Source organism: Euprymna scolopes, chromosome 21, assembly GCF_053919585.1.
Source record: "Euprymna scolopes isolate OS-2025 chromosome 21, ASM5391958v1, whole genome shotgun sequence".
In the NCBI taxonomy this organism is placed as follows: Eukaryota; Metazoa; Mollusca; class Cephalopoda; order Sepiida; family Sepiolidae; genus Euprymna; species Euprymna scolopes.
Genome location: NC_136502.1, coordinates 47,705,960 through 47,724,989, shown reverse-complemented (window position 1 = coordinate 47,724,989; position 19,030 = coordinate 47,705,960). Strand labels below are relative to the sequence as shown.

Here is a 19,030-nt window from a genome sequence, read left to right as displayed (position 1 = left end):
AGTCGCAAAAATCCGAAACAGAAATACACCCATTTATTTAAATATCTTTTATTTACATACGTTCGTTTTGTTACTTAAAAAAAGAAAAAAAAGTTTTGTAAATATTTTCTTTTAAATCTTCAAAAGTTTTGTAAATATATTTTTTAAAAAATTGCTGGCGAATATTCGAGCATGTTTGCTATTTGGCGTGTTTACAAACAACCGACGCCATGTGCTTGTGCCAATGTCAAGGTCGAATCACCGGTGTTAGTTGAAATGTGCGCCGTGCAGTCGTGCACCGCCAGTCGTCTGGTACAGGGTATATATTCTTTACTTGGCCCGTCTCTTTTTACCGAACAAAATATGGAAGCCCGTAGGTAACCAAAAGAACATTCAGTAAAACCGTATTTCATATTTAATATACAAATGTTTATAATATTATTAATCGTTAAACTGTAAATCTTAAAACCTAACAAAATTATAACAACGATTAATTATTAATTGCAGTTTGAAGAAGATAAACAAAGGTTTAAAAAAATACTTAAGTCGCTTCTGCTTTCCATAGTTCGCATAGTTAACACAAATCTGACGTCACGGGAACATGCGCTCCGTTTTTCACATTGTTTTGGGAATATCTAGTGAATTTACAAATCCATCCTCCTTTTGTCGGGGAACCAATAATTATCGTTACACACATTTATATATATTTGTTCTCGACAGCAAGGAATTTTTATCTCATTCAGACCGCTCTGTGTATATTCAAAGCACAATTTGTGTATACCAATAATTTCCGAGGAACAAATATGAGTTATCACCGGCGAGTTACCTCCTCTTTGACAAACAAAGGCGACTTCTTGTTTATTTATAAATAAAATTAACTGTGAAATTTAGAAAGGAAATGTTGGTAAGTAAATATATTTTTGTTTGCGACGTATATGAAAAACAAAAATAAGATAGCACAAGGATTAATTATACTTTAGAGCCTGTTTGAATATTTACACAGTTTTGCCCAAATTGATTTTTATTTTGTAATAAAATTTCGGTGCTTGTTAAGATCGATTTTTTTTTTAATATGTGGTTTTAAACAAAACAACAGTACGCACTTAATTGTTATGTCGAAAATAGTAATATATCCAAAAACTACGAAAATTCATCGAGTAGAACAACAGCTATTGTGTTTTTAGTAAAAAAGAAAAGTCTATCGCTATAGTCTAAAACAAAATGTCAGCTATTAAAGTGGCAAAAAGGGAGATAAATATGTCCTCTGTATTCGCAATCTTCAAGGTGTTTATCTCTAGGAAATGCCCCTCCCCCATTTGGTGCTTCTACACTTTATTGCCGAAATTAGAGACGCCATTTTATTTCACGCACCTGCTCTCTAAATCCAGGGGAGACTATGGCCGAAGCATTAGCAATAAGCATGAAATAAATAAAAAATTAAACTGGAGAACGATTGAAGTTAAAACAAAAAATAAAGAAAAGAAAACAAGGGTTTGTATTACTGTACTACTCATAGATTCGAAAAAGTTGTCAAAAAACAAATATATAACAAATAAATGTTATCAAAGGAAAGATAAGTTATTTTTCTACCAAACTGGATATATTTTTCGGGTTTTTATAAAATTTAACATGTTTATTCAGCTCGAAAAGCATACAGTGTTTACCGATGTATTGGAAAATTCAAGATGGCGGCCGATTCTCTCTTTAACACGGTAAGTTTGGAAAAAGGTGTAATAAATAATAAACTAGACAAAATACTGTTAGAAATTCGCTCAATATATGTTACCGTGACATAACTTGACATATATTGAGCCATTATATGTCATTTCATTTTATATTTTTAATAAAAAAAAATGTTCCATGAAAAACTTTCCCGTTCTCATCAATTAAATCGAAACATTTCCAATTAAACAATTACAGATATATGTTCTCTTTCACTTTATTTACTTTTTTTCATAGTTTTTTTCCAGAAGTTTAATTTTTTGTTATTTATTTCATGCTTCGGCCATAGTTTAATATAATGTTCTCCCCTAAATTTGGAGAGAACAGGTGCGTGAAATAAAATGGTGTTTCCAATTTCGGCAATAAAGTGTAGAAGCACCCCCCCCCCCATTTTCCGCAAAAATTACTTTAAAATAAAAAAATTTCTACTCTATGAATTTTCGTATTTTTGGATATATTACGATACTCTTTGGGCGTTGAGTTCCATGGCGACCAACAGAAAAATTTAATAGGTAAATGTTTACTTTAACTTACAACAGAACACCGACCAATAATTTTTTTTTTCCCCCGTTTTCGGGGTCGCTGACAACGAATCTGATATTCAAACCCGTCGCAAATTTACCGTTTGCATGGTATTAACCCCTGAACCCTCGAACTATTTTGTGCTAACTCACCGCCATGGTTTATGCTATTCTTACATGATGCGTTCGCGCGTGGACGCGCGTAGTAAGGTGACTTGTCACATCGCGGAAGAATTTTTTAGCAGACATTTAAAATAACAAGAAAGTTTTCAAAAACAAAATATGGTTCATTTTTCTGTGTTACGTAGGTTTTGATGCTTTTTTAATTGATCTTAAAAATTAAGTTTTCACGAGCGGTCTACAAAAGCATTTGTAGTTTTCGTTTATTTATTTATTTTTTGGAAGGGGGGTTCAATTATAAAACTTGTACAACATTTAACAGGTGCTTTGCTGCTTCTGCAGTTTAATTTACCGTTTTTCGTATGTAACATGCCGACATACACCGAGCAGAAGAACTGTTTAATTTTTCACAAAAATTCTGTTTACATTGGGGGGTAGGGGCCGGGGGGACGGGTGGTGTTGCGTGCGACACCACCCGTACCCGTCTCCCCTGACCCTGCCCCTCCACCGCCCTACCCCACATATGCCACATGTAACTGGAAACCCCCTTCCCCACCACCGACGTTGCCGCAAAAAGGTAAGGTTTATTGGGGGGGGGGGTAAATTCCAAGAAATCTTAAGCGAAAGGAAAGAGCGTAAAAAAAGACCTCAAATTAAAAACAGTATTTAGAGTAATATTTATTCAAATAAGGTTGGCTCCCTCTACCGTGCTAGAAAACTACTTACCCCTGGAAGTATCCTATACCTCTATAAGGTCAACATTCGCCCATGTATGGAGTACTGTTGTCACATCTGGGCTGGTGCATCTGCTGCTTGTCTCTCGCTCCTGGACAGGGTTCAAAAGAGAGTCGCCAACCTGATAGGTCCTGAACTGTCATCTAGGTTTCAGCCTCTGTCCCATCGACGAGATGTTGCATCCCTCTGCATGGAGCCGCCACAACACACCTCCCCCCGTCCCACCATGCAAAAACGGTTAATTAAACTTCAGAAGCACCTGTTAAACTACACAAGTTCTATAATTGAATACCCCCCCAAAAAAAAGAACGACAAACATAAAATATGCTTTTGTAAACCGCTCGTGAAATCTTACTGACAGCAAAACTTTTACTATTAAATGAGGTGAAAACTTTTTATTTTATGAAAAATATTTCTTGTTATTTAAAATGTCCGCCATGTATTCATGCACCTTGTAAAACGTCAAGTGACTACGCGGGTGCACACATTTTAGTAAGAAAGTGAAAAAAATTAATGTAATTAAGAAAGTGAAAAAAAAGATTGTCCGTTATTATATCGGGAAGCGTAAAAATATACGAAAGGGTGGGGGCGGGGGTTGTGTCATTTCGGCCTTGAAGCCGAAAATGTTTTGGCTCTTTTTGGCGTTTTTTCCTAAATGAGAGACAAGATGGCCGCCAGCAAAAACAATAGTGATTACGTTGGATACTGAATGTCTTCAAATATGGATAACTACGTGTTTGCGCAAAAAATAAATGCGATATTCGTTCTCAGCGTACCCGAAAACCGCGGTAAGTCGACAAATTAAAGGTGAATGCCGAGGGGTCGGTAAACTAAAAAAATACCACCTATTTTTTTTAATTTGAGGATAAAACCGTCAAATCACGATGTTACGAATCCATTAAAGTTTTATCACGGTATTACGAATTATTAATGTTTTCAAATATTTTTTTTAAATATTTCGATATTTTAAAATATTTTTTTAAATATTTTATTTCAAGTTTTACGTTTTACACACGACAAAGTTTCAGTTTTTTTAATATTATATTTTGTTCTATTAAGACAATAACACTTTCTAAAAATGGTTTCTTTTTGTTGTTAAATAAATAGTTATAAATATATAAAAATTGTATATTTTGTTCGTTTACTTTATTTAATCAAGTGGTTGCTTCCAATTCGTTCAATATAATTTTCTAAACAAAATAACACATGATTTGACAGTTTAAATACTGATGTGATCCTTCTAGAGTTGTCGAACTTACTTTCGAGTTTGCCGGGCTAGGCTAAGTCCAAAAATTCAGTATTCAAAGTTAAGATGCCGGAAGTGGACTCGGTTTACCTAAATATGGAATGGAGCGGAAGTAACTAAACATGAAACGAAATACGAAACCATATAGAAAATACTTTAAAAAAATATTTTTTTAGTTTTAACACTTCCTGCGCTTTCAGGAAACAATAAAAATTATAAAGGTTATTAAAAACACGTTATCTTCTATTTTGAAAAATATGTAATTCTTCTCCTATTCAAAAGAAAAAAATGTACAGAATTTATCTCTTATAGCAAAATAAATAAAAATTTGCTGCAATGGCCCCAAAATGGTGAAATTTATGTCCGAAACTAACCCCTACTCTAAATTCTAAAGTAGCTTTTTTTTTTTTTTTTTTTTTTTTTTTTTTAAATGGGGGCGGTCTTTTCATTTCAGGTTGTTCATATGTAATTTCTAAAAAAAATGAAATCTCATTTGGTGCGTTTTATTTTTTTTTTTTAGGCAACGACTTAGATTTAGTTAACAACCATAAAATTTTGATCAAACAGAAAATAGATCAATTTATGTTAAATTCCTATGCGAAATTGATCCCCCACTGTAAATGCAATTTTTTTCCTTTTTGTCTTTCGACAGTTTTTTTTTCAGGATGTTCACACATGAACACTTAAAAAGATAGTACAGTGTAACCCGGATATGAGAGACTTCTTTTTCATGCACTTACAACTCTCTTATATCTGGTTTCATACATCCGGGTTACACTGTACATTAACACAGGCTCTAATTTGGGATCAGAGAAAATCTCTCTTGTATCCGTTTTCTTCGAGTTTCTTATATCCGGGTTACACTGTATTCTCATTTTTTTTTTCAGGGAGTGAGGTATGAAACTGAAAGTGTTAATCTATAATAATACCTATACTTTCTTCACGTTCAGGCCAACACTGCAATAGTCTTCTCATTTACCCCCAACCTACCTGACCCAGCTTGATATGTGAAAAGCTCAGAGATTGTGCTGATTTAGCCTGAGGGTATTAATCTAAAAATTTATCAATAGCTGTCCTAGTATTTTTTCTACATAGTCACCAACATTCTTAATGCACTTTTGTCGATGATGAACATTGGCTGTGCATGGATGTCTAGAACGTGCTTTGTCATGTGAAGGTCATTCCAAAAAGAAAGCTTCTTATTTATTTTTTTAACTCAAAAAGTTGAAGAGCTACAAAGATGGGAGTATTACCCTCAAAACGAGCTACCTTTTGTGCTCCAGAATTTATTTTTCTATGTAGTCACCACCACTCAATGCACTTTTGCCAGGAATTCAATGACACACGTCCATGACAGGCATTGCTTTTTAGAATCTCATTGTTAATATCTGCAACAGAGAGATGAAATTTCAGGTCAAGAATGCATAAGTTCAGTCATTATAACAATGTAAGTTATAATCACTTCTGATCCATCCAGGGGGACTAAAAAATAGGAGGCATTACTTTTGGAGCGTCCCTTGTATTTCAACTTTACAATAGCTTTGTTTAATTCTTTGAGCTTATTTAATACCTACAGTTTTTTTGTTTTTTTTTTGGGGGGGGGGTCCAGAGAATAATGTTACAATTGACTTAATCACCTTTGTTTTCAAATTTGGTTTAATATTTATTCATTTATACTCTAGTTAAATCTTTTTATTTTTACTTTCTAATCATACATATTAGCAAGGATACACCCAGCATTGTCTGGAGTCACAAGAAAAAGCTAAAAGAAATTAGTGAAGTCACATTTAAACACGCTTGTGCTACTTGGGTTATTGGTCACTTTTTGATTACTATATGTCACTTCCTATCCCGGGTAAAGCAGAGTAGATTTTTTTTTTTTTGTATAAAATAGTATAATAAAACATATTGATGTTGTTTTTCCTAGACGACATGGCTCTTAAACTTAACTTTTTTTCTTTTTTTTTTTTTTTACACGGTGGTCACCACTTATCAAGGCCCGGAAGCCACTCAGGGATAAGGGTTATTGCAAGTACAGTACGTTAGTGTGGAGTAACTGCTCTATCCAGGATATTAAGTACTTTTGAGTGACTGGCTTCTCTATCCAAGATCTTGATCATTTTGGTTTATTGTTTCCATGCAGCAACATTTAAAAAAAAAAAGATGGAACACTGCATTTAAACACACCTGCTTCGTCAAGGATATTGAGCACTTCCAGAGCACTATAAAAACTGAGTTCCCCCTATCCAAGATATTGAACACTTTGCATTACTCAAATTATAAAAAATTTAAAAAGTGTTAACTATGATCCAAAACTTGAATTCCATAAATGAGATTTCAGAATAACTAATGAATATATCCTTGTGCCTTAGTACAATGTAACCCGGATATAAGAGACCCACAGCGCTCTCGTATCCGGGTTACACTGTACATTAACACAGGCTCTAATTTGGGGCCCAGAGAGAATCTCTCTTATATCCGTTTGTCTTATATTCAAGTCTCTTATATCCGGGTTACACTATTTATTTTAAAATTAAATGAATAATTTAAATAAAGCGATAGGTTTTATTTTCTTACTAATTGAATAAAGTTTAAAACAGGATAAAAAACATTCTGGATTCCTACAAACACAGTGTGCCATGTTAATATATCGAACACGTGATTACGTGAAAATTTCTGTGTGGAATGCAATAGTTTTGGATGAATGATAGTTTATTGTATAAAATTATTATGATGTTTTCAAGTTTTCAAAATAAATATTATCAATTCTAGAAATCAGTATTTTAAAATTGAAATCTACACCCCTTTTTAGATGTTTTATTTATTTATTTTGTTGTTGTTGTGTATGCAAATTGGTGTTGGGATGATTACTCAGAATCGAAAAAAAAAATGCAACTTTTTAAAGATATTGGAATCAGAAAATTTGTACCTATTTTCCGATGCCAAAAACGATTCTTTTAATTGTTTTTTTCTTATTTGATTTTGCTTGTACTGTTGGTACTAATGGTAAAATAATAAATATTGATTGATATTAATCTACCAGTAAACCAGGTCCTGGATATGACCTAAAACTATATCCGATGGTGAGGCCCTTGTTCACGGGCTTTGGGGAGTGTGGAGCCACCCTTTAATTGCCATTGCTCCCAGGTCCACTCTGACCCGGAGAGGTAGTACCTGTTAGGGTCCTAATGATGGGTTAAATAGAAACAGACTTGAAAAAAAAACCCAAATATATTCTATTAAAAAATTGTTCCTCAAAATAACTAGATTCGGTGTTAAATAACCTGAAAAGGGTTGATATGCCGTAAAACAAAAACAACCAACCAACCAACCAACCAACCAACCAACCAACCAGTAAAACTAAAATCTGGAAATCAGCATTTAAAAATTGAAATGTACACCCCTTTTTAGATGTTTTATTTATTTATCGATTTTTATTTAATTTTTTTTTGTTATTGCGTGTAAGTAATAACTAGGGTTATGACAGCAGAATATTCTTATAATTGTTTTGACTCTTGAGTATATATCCGCCACAGTTAGACACAGTTAATCAACCGAGAACCACATCACTCTATATAAAAGCATATAAGATATCAATGAATACACACTCAAGAGTAAAAAAAAAAAAAAATGAAAAGAATATGCTGTTGTCATAGCCCTAGTAATAACTCATAAATGTGAGGGGGCATTTTGTGCCTTAAATATATATTTAAGTGTATATCACTAAAAATAGTCCAATACATATCCCTTTAAAATTTTAGACGATACACAATCTCTATTTTCTTACAAAATAAAACCTTACATCCGGAAAAAAAAAAAAAAACTCACATGTACTAGATAGTTTAAGTGCGGCAGATGAAAACAATCTTTATGATCTGCTTAGTTCCACTTTTAAAGAATTTTTTCAAACATTGTACTAAATAGTTACACTATTAACACTATATATGGCATGACCATATTGACACAGTTTCTGTTAGATCATTATAGTTAAGGATATTGATCTTGGTCATTACTAAAATGGCTGACCATTTGGTAATAGTAGGTGCTGTATGTGTTCTCTGTTTATTTCGGTATTGTTCTCAGTAACCCTGGATTTCTTGTTATCACTGAAATCAGGAGGTGCCAGCTCACAAGAGGCGTGGATGGCGATTTTTTTTTTTTAATTTGCAATTATGGATGCAGTCACCATCACAAGTATTATCCATTGTCTCTTAAGGAGACAAACAGGGGTGATAATGATGAATACCATATCAATATACTGATGATATTTTATTACATACTAGCGGGGTACCCGGCATTGTGGTGAGGTGTGTGGAGGTGGGGGAAGGGTAGATCAAAACAAAATGGAAAATAAAGAATAAGCGAACGTAATAACCTTGTTTAAATATTGTAACATTTTTTAAATTGGAAAAAAAAACAAAAAAACACAGCAAACGTGATGCAAAAGAAAGAATAAGCATACGAAAAAAAATGACATAAATAATCCTGTTTAAATGTTAAAACTTCTTTAAAAAATGACATAAATAATCCTGTTTAAATGTTAAAACTTCTTTTAAAAAATGACAGAAATAATCCTGTTTAAATGTTAAAACTTCTTAAAAAAATGACATAAATAATCCTGTTTAAATGTTAAAACTTCTTTAAAAAAATGACAGAAATAATCCTGTATAAATGTTAAAACTTCTTAAAAAAATGACAGAAATAATCCTATTAAATGTTAAAACTTCTTTAAAAAATGACATAAATAATCCTGTTTAAATGTTAAAACTTCTTTAAAAAAATGATATCAATAATCCTGTTTAAATGTTAAAACCTCTTTAAAAGAAATGACATAAATAATCCTATTTAAATGTTAAAACTTCTTTTAAAAAATAACATTAATAATCCTGTTTAAATGTTAAAACCTCTTTAAAAAAATGACATAAATAATCCTGTTTAAATGTTAAAACTTCTTTAAAAGAATGGCATAAATAATCCTGTTCAAATGCTAGAACTTCTTTAAAAGAAATGACATAAATAATCCTATTTAAATATTAAAACTTCTTTTAAAAAATAACATTAATAATACTGTTTAAATGTTAAAACCTCTTTAAAAAAATGACATAAATAATCCTGTTTAAATGTTAAAACTTCTTTTAAAAAATAACATTAATAATCCTGTTTAAATGTTAAAACGTCTTTAAAAGAAATGACATAAATAATCCTATTTAAATATTAAAACTTCTTTTAAAAAATAACATTAATAATCCTGTTTAAATGTTAAAACCTCTTTAAAAAAATGACATAAATAATCCTGTTTAAATATTAAAACTTCTTTTAAAAAATAACATTAATAATCCTGTTTAAATGTTAAAACGTCTTTAAAAGAAATGACATAAATAATCCTGTTTAAATGTTAAAACGTCTTTAAAAGATATGACATAAATAATCCTGTTTAAATGTTAAAACTTCTTTAAAAAAATGACAAAAATAATCCTGTTTAAATGTTAAAACTTCTTTAAAAAATGACATAAATAATCCTGTTTAAATGTTAAAACATCTTTTAAAAAATGACATAAATAATCCTGTTTAAATGTTAAAACTTCTTTTAAAAGAAATGACATAAATAATCCTGTTTAAATGTTAAAACTTCTTTTAAAAAATGACATAAAAACTTCTTTAAAAGATATGACATAAATAATCCTGTTTAAATGTTAAAACTTCTTTTTAAAAAATGACATAAATAATCCTGTTTAAATGTTAAAACTTCTTTTAAAAAAATGACATTAATAATCCTGTTTAAATGTTAAAACTTCTTTTAAAAAAATGACATAAATAATCCTGTTTAAATGTTAAAACGTCTTTTAAAAAATGACATAGATAATCCTGTTTAAATGTTAAAACGTCTTTAAAAAATGACATAAATAATCCTGTTTAAATGTTAAAACTTCTTTTAAAAAAATGACATAAATAATCCTGTTTAAATGTTAAAACTTCTTTAAAAAAAATGACATAAATAATCCTGTTTAAATGTTTAAACTTCTTTACAAAAATGACATTAATAATCCTGTTTAAATGTTAAAACTTCTTTAAAAAAATGACATAAATAATCCTGTTTAAATGTTAAAACTTCTTTAAAAAAAATGACATAAATAATCCTGTTTTAATGTTAAAACATCTTTAAAAAATGACATAAATAATCCTGTTTTAATGTTAAAACTCCTTTAAAAAGAAATGACATAAATAATCCTGTTTAAATGTTAAAACTTCTTTAAAAAGAAATGACATAAATAATCCTGTTTTAATGTTAAAACTTCTTAAAAAAAATGACATAAATAATCCTGTTTTAATGTTAAAACATCTTTAAAAAATGACATAAATAATCCTGTTTAAATGTTAAAACTCCTTTAAAAAGAAATGACATAAATAATCCTGTTTAAATGTTAAAACTTCTTTAAAAGAAATGACATAAATAATCCTGTTTAAATGTTAAAACTTCTTTAAAAGAAATGGCATAAATAATCCTGTTTAAATGCTAGAACTTCTTTAAAAGAAATGACATAAATAATCCTGTTTAAATGTTAAAACTTCTTTAAAAGAATGGCATAAATAATCCTGTTTAAATGCTAGAACTTCTTTAAAAGAAATGACATAAATAATCCTATTTAAATGTTAAAACTTCTTTTAAAAAAATGACATTAATAATCCTGTTTAAATGTTAAAACCTCTTTAAAAAAATGACATAAATAATCCTGTTTAAATGTTAAAACTTCTTTTAAAAAAATGACATTAATAATCCTGTTTAAATGTTAAAACTTCTTTTAAAAGAAATGACATAAATAATCCTGTTTAAATGTTAAAACTTCTTTTAAAAAATGACATAAATAATCCTGTTTAAATGTTTAAACTTCTTTAAAAAAATGACATAAATAATCCTGTTTAAATGTTAAAACTTCTTAAAAAAATGACATAAATAATCCTGTTTAAAAAGTTTAAACTTCTTAAAATATCGGAAAAACAACAAAAATAAACATGAATGTGATTGAAAAATAAAAAAAAAACGTAAAAATGACATAAATAACCCTATTTCAACTTATAACTTTAAAAATCAAAGAAAAAAAATATATCTGATATCTTGGCTCAAACGTGCAATATTAAGATAACAACACTGCCACTATAACAACTGGTCTATGATCGAATGAGTGAAGTTGGGTCATTTTTTATATATTTAAACTAATTCAAGAAAGAATGTTTTTTGTGCATGTGTGTTTGGCTAAATTGTCATGAAGGAACGATTTTTACTATCCCTCCCTGTAGAAAAGTGCCCAGTTGAGGGTGAAAGAATTAATGTTTTTGGTCTATTTTTTTTATATTTGTTGTCTGAAGGGTTGAGCTTTAAAACGATATCAATTTGGGGAAAATCCATCACCTCTGTGGAAAGTTTTAAGGATACATACAAACATACATGCATACATTTAAACAGATTTTTGCCCTTTATATTATAGATTTGATGCAATTGTCCCCCAAAATGCTCTTTTAATTTCATTTTTAAATCTTTTTTTCTAAATTCATCTAAAAAAATGTTCAATGCTGGTATTCTTAATCTGATAAAACAATTTCTTTCCAAAAATAGATAACGTTTTTAGCTAAAATAAAAACAATTGGTTAATAGATTTAATGGTAATGTGTAGACACAGCAGTCTAGAAAAAATCGCTGCTGAGTTCGAGTTTTATGGAAAAACTGAAAGAAATCATTACTCCACCTATAAATTATAAAGTTTGCTTCACTAAAAAAACAGTTTTTTTTAATTGAACAACGAAATCCATATTTTAAACATTCCATCTCCAACCATTAATTGACTATGAATAATAGTATAATGTGCATGGTAAATTACAGAATCACATACCGCTAGGAATTGGCTATTAACTGATGCTTGGCAAACCATTGAATCATTAATCTAATTTCATCTAAAAATGTTCGATAATATTGTTATTTTTAATCTGATATAGCAATTTCTCTTCAAAAATTGATGAGTCTATTAGAAAAAAAATCCAATGGGTTAATAGGTCTTGCTTTTTTTTAAAAAATCTATTTTGGCAATGATTGGGAACGTTTTCTCAAACTGTGTATTTTCATTACTTTTAGGTTTGCTGAAGATACCAGAAAGAACCAGATGAAATTCCTTTTAATTTTTGATTCAGGTTTGTTTAACATGCAGCAAAAGAGACATAGAACTTTCTGTTTTGCATAAAAATTTATAAACATTGTTTATAAATTGTATATAATATATATATATATATAAACAGATATACATCGTTTATAGTATGTTATGAGATGTTTGGATCAGAATTTAGATACAGGTCAAATTTGAAGAAATGTGAAAATACAGGAGAAAATAACCGACTGAAAATGCCGTTTTGCTTTTTAAAGTTGAACACGTAAAAAAAAGTAGAGTATTCAGATTCTAATTAAAGCTTTTCTTCAGAGTCTTTGGAAATAGATAAATACCAAAAACATCACTTCTAAACACTATACTCAATTACGTCCATGTATCGGTTATAAGAATGGAAACAGATACCAACTTAGATACTCCAAGAGACGCAGACTCCCTTCAAAATGATAAAACTTGTAATATCCAAGAATGCAGCCAAGACACTACTAACGTGAAAAAGTCATTTTATTGTGACAAATGCCAGTGTGGGTTTTCCGACCAATCAAATCTTGATTACCACTTGACGATCCACCGCAGTAAGAAGCGGTTCCACTGCGAAGTCTGCAAGCTGCTGTTCCCAGAACGAGCTCGGCTCGAGGTGCACATGCGTAAACACACTGGCGAGAAACCATATCTCTGTGAAGTCTGTGGCACGACGTTTCCTCGGAAGGACACGCTGAAAAACCACATGCGTAAACACACCGGCGAGACTCCGTATCAATGCGGGGTGTGCGGATCTAAGTTCAAGACAAACGCAACATGGATCATTCACAAGCGCATACACTCTGCGAATCAACCGTACACGTGTGAGAACTGTGGTAAAAAGTTCTCACAGAATACAGCATGGCGAACGCATATGAGGATCCACACTGGGGAAAAACCTTATCAGTGTAAGGTTTGCGGATCAAGATTTTCCGATAACTCGAACTTTAAAAAACATATGAGGATCCATTCTGGGGAAAAGCCATTCAGCTGTGAAGTCTGTCATCTAAGATTTCCGCGGAAAGATTCGCTTAAGAACCACATGATAAAACACACGGGCGAAACGCCTTACCGTTGTAAAACATGCGGATCCGGATTCAAGACAAACGCAACCTGGGTAATCCATATGCGAATACATACGGGTCAGAAACCTTATCACTGCAACGTTTGCGGATCAAGGTTTTCAGATAATTCAAATTTCAACAAACATATGAGAATACACACTGGAGAGAAACCATTTTGTTGCAAATTTTGCGACTCAAAATTCTCAGATAATTCCAATTTCAAGAAACACATGCGTCTTCACACAGGAGAACAATCTGAGGCTTGTGATGCAAAGGTCTCCCCAAACGGCTCACTTAATAATAACCACATGCAAATACAGACGAGCGGGACACCTTACTACTGTGAAAGCTGTGGGATGAGATTTGATACAAATGACTCATGGGTAGTCCACATGAGAATCCATGCAGACAATCAGCACCGTACATGTGATGTCTGTGGCAAAATCTTTTCGCAGAACACGGCATGGCGGCGACACATGAGGATACACACTGGAGAGAAACCATATCATTGCGATGCATGCGGGTCCAACTTTTCGGACAATTCCAATTTCAAAAAACATCTACGGGTACACACGGGTGAAAAACCATTTAGCTGTGCCGTATGCGAAAGAAAATTTTCAGATCGATCCACTCTAAGAACTCACATGCGGATACATGAGAAGAAACCGGAATCTTAGGAAGATTTCCATCATTCCAGTAACTACGAGAGACAACCTGACTCATGAAACAAAAGTTTCACAAAATCTACCTGACAAATATCCCCGGTGAACCAACTGCAAGAGAGATACAAACAATTTCACTTAAATGTTAGAATCTCAAAAAGATCTCTTGGTTGGAATGTATGAGGTAGCAGGTGAATATGTAGCAGCTGTCAGGATGCCCTATCCCCAGCTGGAACAAAATGATAAGAAAGTAAAAAAAAAATGAAATATGAATACTAGACTTGCGAGAGAGACGATTGACATATCCAGAAGGGAAGATCAAGGAGAGAAAAACCACTGAAACAACCCGACGGGGATTCTTGATTGTTGCCGATCGGGGCAACACATGTAGTCTGGTCACATTTGTGGTTCAAATTTTTGAGATACAAGGTACCTTCAATAAGTTTCCAGACATTTTTAATATGAGTACTTTTATTAGTAGTATGCACATAAAACTCCAGTTCCCTTTGAAGTGATCTCCTCTGACTGCAATGCACATGTTGTATCATTCAAACAACTTCTGGAAAGGCCCATGAAAGTCCTCTTGTATGAGTGTGCCAATGACCCTCATCACAGCCTCTTTCATCTCTTCAATTGTCTTATAATGATAGCCTCTAAAGTTATCTTTGAGTTAAGGGCCAAAAGTCACAGGGAGCAAGGGCAGACTTATAGGGAGGGTAAAGTACTGTCTTGATGCCCATCTTGGTCAAATAGTATTTGACAAGGATGGAGAATTCTTAGGACAAACTTCGCACAATTCTTCTGCATCTTAAGTTCCTTGCGAATAATTGTGTGTGCAGTTCCCACACTGACATCAAACTGTGCACTTATTGTCTCTATAGACACACGATGGTCTTTATCGATGAAATTATTTCGCCAATACACTCTAGTGTTCTGACTTTCTTACTCTTACCACACATTTCATCATCCCTCAGACACTCTGCCTTCCTTAAATCTTTTATGCCACTGAAAAGCTGATGCTTAATTAATACAAGATGGTCCAAAAGCAGTCCAAAGCATTCCATATGTTTGTCACATTTTTTCCAAGTTTAACACGGAATGTTATTGCATATCATTTTTCTAGTGCCATCACATCCAGATTGCATTTTCCAAATTCATCAGCTGTGACAATCAGGCTTTAGTAGAGTGTATTTTCCAAATTCATCAGCTGTGACAATCAGGCTTTAGTAGAGTGTATTCCAATTCCTATTGTAGCTGGTTCATTTGAACCTGAAATCATAAAAATTGGTCAGTCATCTTATAAAATGTATAGCAATAATATATTGAGTTTTTAAGAGTCTATGGCAATTTTAAATGCCTGTACAAAAAAGTCTGGAAACTTTTTGAAGCATCTCATAACTCTTAATTAACAAAAAAAAAAGAGTTCAGCTGTGAAGTTTTGTGAAGTGATATTTCCTGACGGAAAATCTCTTAAGAGCCACATGCAGAACATGTTGGTGAACTAATCTGTTATTGTGATATTTTGTGGGTCTAATTTCACAAAAAAAGGTCACACTGTATAAATCGACCATAGACGTGTAAGATCTGTAAAAGAAAGTTTTCTCAAAATACAGCCCAGGAGAAGATGTATGCAAATGAACACGGGTGAAAAGCCTTAGCGCTGTAAGGTTCCTATCATATATGTGATGTATCATTTCACTCTAAACCTAATTTAAAAAAAAAAACTTTCAGATACATAAAATGGGGAGAACTTGAATGTCTGCTAGACACTGTTCTCAAGTGTCTAAGGTCTCTCTGTGTGTGAGAGTAAAACTGAAAGGGGAAAACAGTAATACAAATGTGACAAATTATCAATCCTCATCGAAATATTCAGAAACAGGAAATTAGTTTTTATTCAAAAATTTCTACAGCTGTTTCTTCACAGCTAAACAATCAAAAATTAGAAATAATAACCAATTTGCTTGACATGATTTCTTTTTGCTGTGTTAGAAATGAGATCAATTTATAATTGCTCTTAGAGAACTTGAATGCCTACTAGACACTATCCTCTCAAGTGTTTAAGGTCTCTCTGCACAGAGATTTTTCAGATAACTTGATATGAAGATACTTCCCCCAACAAGAAAACCTTGACTAAATATTTAAAATTACATAGTATTTGCAGCCCAAATAGTATAACTACCTCACACTAGCTTATATGAAAATTGATGCACCTTCTCTGAGTGATGTTATGTATAGTAACAGCATTATGCTGGATACTTCACCAGATTAGATGAATTTTGTCCTGGAATTCGGTAAAACCAAGAGATGACTAAAAAGATATACTATAACATAGTTGACTCGTCAAAAGAGGAAAATGAATGTTTTAAATCTTTACTAACACAGCATTTGATAGGTAAAGGAGAACTTTAAAAGAATATTCGAATATCCATGTGTCTTACATAGAAATCAAGTGTTAGCCTCTAGAAGGAGTCCCTTGATTTCTGAGAAGCTAAAAATAATTTGATAAAATAATTTTAATAACCAAAAAATTTCTGTCCACTTGTTTGATTAGCTATTAAACAAAGTTGAAATATGAAATGCATGTGGCAATTGTTTTCAAATTCAGACAGCCGGAAGTAGGAACATCAGACATTATAAAAAAAAATATGTGCACCATGCCTGGCCATCAGTTATAAGCTGAATAGCTGTGAGTAGGACGGAAGTGTCTAGGGATCTCATTTGAGGCTGTTTGCTTTCTTGCCAATGTATCGCATTCAGTTGAGTACTTACCAGTGATGAAAAGTTCTTTACAAAACTTTTAAGCATTCCAGATGTTGATTTCTCAGGATGTTGTCTCTGACATTGCAAGATCGCCTATGCACTCACACAGTATTATTTTTGTGTGTCTTGTGGACAGTTTGTCAAGTGCTTCATTATAAACTGCTACCAATAAGCCAACCGGTCACTGAAGACCTATACTCGCAGCAATGGGCATTGCACCAGAAGGAGCTAGCACTGGTGAATCACAAATGTGCTTTTCTTTCATGAAGTTGCGTATCATGTAAGTGGTCAGAGATACCATGCAGCGAATTGCATGTGAAACTTTGTGCCATCCACCTTATTCACCTGACCTTGCACCATCTGATTACCATCTCTTTCATTCTTTGTATAATCATCTTTATAGGGAATTCTTTACCAGTGGAGCAGACTTGCGCTAAATCCCCACAGACTTCTTTGCATTGAAACCCCTGAGTTCTACCACAAGGGGATTGAACAGTTTGAGACATGTTAGCAAATAGTGCTGAATTCTGATGACGATTAATTTGAAGACTAAATATAAGTTACATATACTATGAAGCATTTTCTTTTTTTCCTTTAAAGCGGACTAAACTTTTTTGGTTACCTTTATATATATATATATATATATATATATATATATATATATATATATATATTTAATTTTTAACATGGGGATTTGATTACCTTATATATATATATATATATATATATATATATAAAGTACTGAAATCAAAAGGATGTAATGTTTACCTGATATACGCAATGGTAAACTATAAGTTTAATCCCAACTGAATAAAAAAGCTCAATACGCAATAGAGAGTAGAGCTTATTATAAGAGAAAGAAAATTAAATTAAAGTTGAACTTTACAATAAAAATTTATTGTTTGACTGAATACTCCAAAAAAAATTTACAAAGTCCTTATTCCACGGAGTTTCAAAGAATGCTATTCTTGCTATTCTTCTCATCAGAGGACAGAAAGAAATCAGCAAATTATATTTGTAGCAATTTTTTATGATGAGGATTGATAATGTGTATTATTTTGAATACTATTCTAATCTTTGTTGTTATTTTGTCTGATGTAACCTTCGACCTTCTTCAGGAGAAACTATATGGAATTTTGAACAGAACCCTTTATTTAAGCCACTACGGTGGATTTTTTTTTCATTTTGCCAGGCATGACGGGCGATAAATGTTAAAATAAACACAAAAACACTTTTACCCAGTCATTGTTGACAGTCTATTCCAAATTCCATATAGATTGGCACATTCGACAGATTAATTCCAAAATTTAAGCAGCTTCACCTTGAAATGAAAATAGAAATCTGAATAAGTCAGATAATACTAGTACATGCATATATATATATATATATATATATATATATATATATATATATATATATATATATATTTATTTTTTTACACAAAAAAAATATGACTTGCAATGTAACACCATAACTTTGAAAAATAAAAAGCATAAAAGTTCTTGTTTGGTCAATAAAATTTTGTAATTACTTGACCAACAGTTTTTGCTTTCTTTTGAAAATTATACAAATAATCTGTATTCCAGATAGAGTTGTGCATTCAACATTCAAAAAGATTTACCTGATAATAATTGGAGATTACATTTGCAACCATGTTGTGAAAATAAACACCAAGATGAGTAGTCTGTATAATCTAGATAATACAAAAATATATAATCAGAATCAGGAATCAGAAAAATCGGACCTTAGGGGCACCAGAATCAGTATCAGAATCAGTATTGAAATCAGAAAATTTTGTGCTTATTTTCCAATGCCAAAAACAATTCTTTTTTATTGTCTTTTTATTTGATTTTGTTTAAAACAACAGTGGATTGGTAGTAATAATAAGCTGATAAATATTTATTGATTTTAAACTAATATCTATAGATCATCTTTCACAACTGTATTTTTACATTTGCGAAAATATATGCACATTTAAATATTTAGAGATTTATAAAGAATCTGAAATTGATAATTGTATTGGAATCATAAATTTAGTTTGGAATCG

At 31.6% G+C, this 19,030-nt stretch overlaps 1 protein-coding gene across 1 annotated transcript; it reads left to right on the top strand.

Annotated features, from left to right (window-relative positions):
- The first annotated feature begins 258 nt into the window (after nucleotides 1-258).
- LOC145242235 (uncharacterized) lies at nucleotides 259-18,518 on the top strand. The gene is made up of 2 exons (XM_080105238.1): nucleotides 259-883; nucleotides 12,449-18,518. Exon 2 carries the CDS (start codon nucleotides 12,868-12,870, stop codon nucleotides 14,236-14,238), a length of 1,371 nt encoding a protein of 456 aa, XP_079961364.1. The 5' UTR covers nucleotides 259-883; nucleotides 12,449-12,867; the 3' UTR covers nucleotides 14,239-18,518.
- Nucleotides 18,519-19,030: the final 512 nt, after the last annotated feature.

Coding starts and splice junctions, on each gene's coding strand:
- LOC145242235 (XM_080105238.1), top strand. CDS start 12,868: ATGGAAACAGATACCAACTTAGATACTCCAAGAGACGCAGACTCCCTT.